This window comes from Colobus angolensis, unplaced genomic scaffold (assembly GCF_000951035.1).
Source record: "Colobus angolensis palliatus isolate OR3802 unplaced genomic scaffold, Cang.pa_1.0 Scaffold502, whole genome shotgun sequence".
NCBI classification, from domain to species: domain Eukaryota; kingdom Metazoa; phylum Chordata; class Mammalia; order Primates; family Cercopithecidae; genus Colobus; species Colobus angolensis.
The window spans coordinates 156886-162212 of record NW_012118511.1 but is presented as its reverse complement, the minus strand read 5'-3'; the positions used below and the strand labels follow the sequence as shown (position 1 = coordinate 162212).

At 52.2% G+C, this 5327-nt stretch overlaps 1 protein-coding gene across 3 annotated transcripts in view; it reads left to right on the top strand.

Annotated features, from left to right (window-relative positions):
- LUC7L (LUC7-like (S. cerevisiae)) overlaps positions 1 to 4810 on the top strand; it is a 59974-nt gene extending 55164 nt beyond the window's left edge. Inside the window, exons 7-10 of one of the 3 annotated variants that reach the window (XM_011960072.1) lie at positions 426 to 514; positions 3215 to 3244; positions 3652 to 3819; positions 4438 to 4810. In XM_011960072.1, the coding sequence (XP_011815462.1) occupies positions 426 to 514; positions 3215 to 3244; positions 3652 to 3819; positions 4438 to 4579 (429 nt within the window). In that variant the 3' untranslated portion in view covers positions 4580 to 4810. Of the gene's footprint in view, positions 1 to 425; positions 515 to 3214; positions 3245 to 3651; positions 3857 to 4437 lie in introns of all 3 variants that reach the window. The other 2 variants (XM_011960071.1, XM_011960074.1) reach the window with 2 other exon arrangements.
- Positions 4811 to 5327: the final 517 nt, after the last annotated feature.

Below are 5327 nucleotides of genomic sequence, written 5' to 3'. Positions count from 1 at the left end.
TGAATGTGTTGGCCAGGCCCGGTGGCTCATGCCTGTAATCCCAGCACTTTGAGAGGCTGAGGCGGGCGGATCACCAGGTCAAGAGGTCAAGACCATCCTGGCAAACATGGTGAAACCCCATCTCTACTAAAAATACAAAAATTAGGTGGGCGTGGTGGCGTGCGCCTGTGCGAGGCCAAGGCAGAAGAATCGGTTGAACTTGGGAGGTGGAAGTTGGAGTGAGCCGAGATTGCACCACTACACTCCAGCCTGGTGACAGTGAGACACCGTTTCAAAAAAAAAAAAAGTGTTCCCATTTCCTTAAAGTGTCTCTTCAATTTTTAAATTACCAATACTGAGCTTATGTAAAGCTGCTTTGTTAAGTAGCATTCACACTCTGGTTTGTATAACTTGCTCTTCCCTCATTTTTTGTTTCATTTATTTAGAAAACTGTCGCTGAAAAGCAGGAGAAGAGAAATCAGGATCGCTTGAGGAGGAGAGAGGAGAGGGAGCGGGAGGAGCGTCTGAGCAGGAGGTGAGCCTGAGGCTGGCAGTGAATGAGCTGCACTGGCCTCTGGCATTCCCTTGTCTGTCCGTTCCACTGTTGCTTGGAATAGTCAGGGCCATTATTAAGGAAAGTAGTAAGGCCAGGCCTCGTGGCTCACGCCTGTAATCCCATCACTTTGGGAGGCCGAGGTGGGCAGATCACTTGAGGTCAGGCATTTGAGACAAGCCTGGCCAACATGGTGAAACGTCGTCTGTACTAAAAATACAGAAATTAGCTGGGTGTGCCAGCAGGCACTTGTAATCCTAGCTACTTGGAGGCTGAGGTGGGAGAATCACTTGAACCCAGGAGGCAGAGGTTGTAGTGAGCCAAGATCGTGCCACTGCACTCCAGCCTGGCCAACAGAGTGAGACTCCATCTCAAGAAAAAAAAAAAAGGAGGCCAGGTACGGTGGCTCACGCCTGTAATCCCAGCACTTTGGGAGGCTGAGGCGGGTGGATCACGAGGTCAGGAGATCGAGACCATCCTGGCTAACACAGTGAAACCCTGTTTCTACTAAAAACTTCAAAAAATTAGCCGGGCGCGGTGGTGGGCGCCTGTGGTCCCAGCTACTCCGGAGGCTGAGGCAGGAGAATGGCGTGAACCTGGGAGGCGGAGCTTGCAGTGAGCTGAGATCCGGCCACTGCACTCCAGCCTAGGAGACAGAGCGAGACTCCGTCCCAAAAAAAAGAAAAGTAAACAACATATGATTCAGTCCAACAAAACGCGGCCCAGCCCAGGGCTGTGTGTGCATGGCAGTCAGGTAAGGGATCCAAGCTGTTGAAGGCTGTGTGTGGGCATTGCTGTTGATTTACTGAGTGCTGTGGGGCTGTTGGACACCTGTTTACAGAGGGGGGTGGTGCCTACTCCCCTTTGGCAAGCGTGCTGGGCTGGCGTGGAAGCAGCAGGACCTTGGGGAGCTGGGTAGGAGAATCCAGATGGAGGAGGTGGCAGTTGAAGCCAGGTAAGGGGCGGAAAGAGTCCGGGGAAGTTGTGGGATAGAACTGATGGGATTCGCTGGTAGTGTGTGAAGTGTACAGAGGAGGAAATGAAGCTGGTCTCCTGGTTTTTGGCCTGGAGTTGCTGCTTGGTGAGGTTGGAAGGCTGGGTATGGTGTATTGCAGTGGGAAGAGGTGGGAAGTAGAAGATGCCTCTGGCCACACTCAGCTTGAGAGGCCGTCTTGAGGTGGGGCTTTTGAGTCTGATTGGAGTTCAAAGAAGAGATAGGAGCCAGAAGTAACCACATCTTTTTGGACACAACTCGTTGTCCAGGAAGGTTCCCAAACCACTTTTCCTGAAAGAATTCCTCAGGGCATAACTCAGGGTGAATGTTTATTGTGTTTGTTGTTTGTTTGTTTTTGAGACAGGGTCTCGCTCTGTTGCCAGGCTGGAGTGCAGTGGTGCGATCTCGGCTCACTGCAACCTCCACCCGCTGGGTTCAAGCAATTCTCCTGTCTCTGCCTCCCGAGTAGCTGGGACTGCAGGCCTGCGCCATCATGCCCAGCTAATTTTTGTATTTTTAGTCTAGACGGGGTTTCACCATGTTGACCAGGCTGGTCTCGATCTCTTGACCTCATGATTCCCCCACCTCGGCCTCCCAAAATGCTGGGATTACAGGCGTGAGCCACTGTGCCCAGCTGTTTGTTATTTTAATCATCCAGCAGGAGATTCTGATTGCACAGAAACTTAAACAGTCTAGAAAAAAATATTAAGCAAAACACACAATCCATTTTTTGCATGGGGTTGGACATTTTTACATGCACTGTCATGTTTAGGCCATGCGTGTTGTGGGTGTACATGGGGCCGCTTGACCGTAATGGCTTATGGGCACAAAATGAGGCCTCATAGCTTGCCTTTTTCAGATGCTGGTTGTGTGGCAGAATGAGCTGATGACTCTCACCTGGCAGGAAGCCTGTGTCTGGAACTTAACGGCTTTGCTTTCACTTTTTGGTGTTTTAGTGTGCCCCACTTACCGGCTGCACGTTCTGTGCTGGAGTCTGTTGTAAAGACTGGAGAATTATTTATAGGACTTGGGTGTAAAGACTGGAGAGTCATTTGTAGGACTGGGCGCAGCACAGTCGGTGCAGACTTTTCATGGCCCTTGTAATGTTAAAAGGCTGCGTCTGATGCTCGGATGTGGCCCTCTCTGTGAGGCTCAGGTGACACTGAGTGTGCCACAGAGCGGCTGCCACAGAGCGGCTGTGGGGATGGGAGCAGTGGCAGTGGCACTTCCCATTCAAACTGGGAACGTACAGGCAGCTCGAACACAGTAGGCTTTTGGGAGCAGTGCCTCCCTTCTGATACATGGAGCCCTCCCCCTCCCCCAGCCCTGAGAGGGTGAGGAACAGCTGCTTTCAGGAAGTCATTCACTTTTTTTTTTGAGACAAAGTTTTATTCTTGTTGCCCAGGCTGGAGTGCAGTGGTGCGATCTCAGCTCACTGCAACCTCTGCCTCCTGGGTTCAAGTGATTCTCCTGTCTCAGCTGCCTGAGTAGCTGGGATTACAGGTGCCCGCCACCACACTTGGCCAGTTTTTGCGTTTTCAGTAGAGACGGGGTTTCACCACGTTGGCCAGGCTGGTTTCCAACTCATGACCTCAGGTGATCGCCCACCTTGGCCTCCCCGAAGTGCTGGGATGACAGGTGTGAGCCACCATGCCTGGCCTTGTTCATCTTTTTTTTCCCCCTTTTAGGTCGGGATCAAGAACCAGAGATCGCAGGAGGTAGGTTTCCAGGTCCATTAAAATGTCAGTCAAGTATCTCTTTCCATAAGCATTTTTCTTAACATTTAATGTTTATGCCTTTACAAATGTTATCTGGCAGGTAGGGCTGGCTTGTGAAGGGCACAGGGCAAGGGGTTGCTTGGTGCCATGGAGGATTCCCACTGTTAATGAGAGGGAAGGTCGGGGCCTGCAGGGTGACAGGAGTATCCAGGCCAGATGTTTTCAGGAGGCCTCATTGGAAAGGTCCTAACCATTGGAGATGAACTGATGGAAATATTTTAAACCCAAATTTGTGGGAGTAAAGGGGAAAATGTCAGTAAAGGAGTGAGCAGAATCTGCTGAGGGGTGGGGCCCTGGTAGTGTTGGCACCTGTAGAGTCTCAGCCTCAGAACTTTCTGATTTTTCAGGTCACGCTCCCGGGATCGGCGTCGGAGGCGGTCAAGATCTACCTCCCGAGAGCGACGGAAGTTGTCCCGGTCCCGGTCCCGAGATAGACATCGGCGCCACCGCAGCCGTTCCCGGAGCCACAGCCGGGGACATCGTCGGGCTTCCCGGGACCGGAGTGCGAAATACAAGTAACTACTCTGACTCCTTCGGTAGCTGCAACCAGGAGTGAGCCCTTCTCTGTGTTCCCAGGGTCTGCTGAGGGCCATGTCTGGTGGGGATGGGGCTGGGCTCACACTCAGGAGTAGGGCTGGGGAGTCGCGAATGGGACTCAGGTCTGGGAAGAGGTGAGAGGGCTGTGGAGGAGCTCACGCGGCTCCAGGTGTTGCTGCAGGGGCTGTATGTGCACCAGCCTGCACCCTGGGCCTGTGCACTGTCGCATCCAAACAGAGTGCCTGAGACTTACGTCCTCACCAGGCCCTGCTTACCTCTGTTTTGGTTTTTGTTTTTGATATTTTTTTTCCATTGTGTTTTTTTTCCATTGTAGTGTCATGTTCTGTGTATATAGTGTTGTATTCTCCTTTGCACTGTTTATGTTACAGCGAAGGCTCTCCTTATTAAAAATCTTTGCAAAGGTCACTTTTTAATGGCTGTTTAACACTCCATATGTGGTGGCAAGTCTGGCTGGCCTCTGGGGGGTGTCCGGGCGTGGGGGATGCTGGCCTGGTCTGCAGGTCCATCGTCGTACCGGAGCGGCCAGCAGACGTGGGGCAGCAGCCTCCACTGAGCCTCTGGTTCCCATTTCCCAGGTTCTCCAGAGAGCGGGCGTCCAGAGAGGAGTCCTGGGAGAGCGGGCGGAGCGAGCGAGGGCCCCCGGACTGGAGGCTCGAGAGCTCCAACGGGAAGATGGCTTCACGGAGGTCAGAAGAGAAGGAGGCCGGCGAGATCTGAACCCGTCTCCCGGGTGCTGTAAATAGTCTGATAAACGTTCACACAGTCTAAAATTACCCTTTATATTTGCTGAATACAACTCATCTTTTGTAGTTTAAAATTTCTATTGTTTTGGAGCTAGCTGTGAGTTTCTAGAATTGTACAGAGTTGCTCCTGTGTTCTGGGGTCATGTTGAGTAGGAATAAATAAATCTGACGACTGCCTCCTGAGGCTGCAGTGGGCTCTCTGCTGTCTTCTGCTTAGAGGCTCTTCACTGTGACCCGGTGCCAATGCCACCATCGCCTCACAGAAACCATGACTTACTCGTGGGCCATGTCTTGTCTTCTGGCATCCAGTAGATGGCAGGGCACTTCCTATGCCCTGCACCTGACTGATGGGACCCAGGTGTGCATGCTGTTTGCTCTGTCCCACACAACCTTCTGAGTGTCTGAGCTGCCCATCTCCAATGGGGAGGAGAGAGGGGCTCCCGTTCTGCCTTCATTTATTTAGGAAAAGCTGTCTTGTCTGGTCAGCTGCTACCACAGCCTTAACTTGGGACTCAGGTGAGTTACACCGCACTTCCCCTTTTGAAGGTACTAGCACAAAACAGAGACCTATGGGGCTGGGCGTGGTGACACATGCCTGTAGTCCCAGCTACTACTCAGAAGGCTGAAGCAGGAGGATCTTTTGAGCCCAGGAGGCTGAGGCAAACCTTGATTCCGCCACTGCACTCCAGCCTGGGTGACAGAGGAAAACCCTGTCTCAAAAA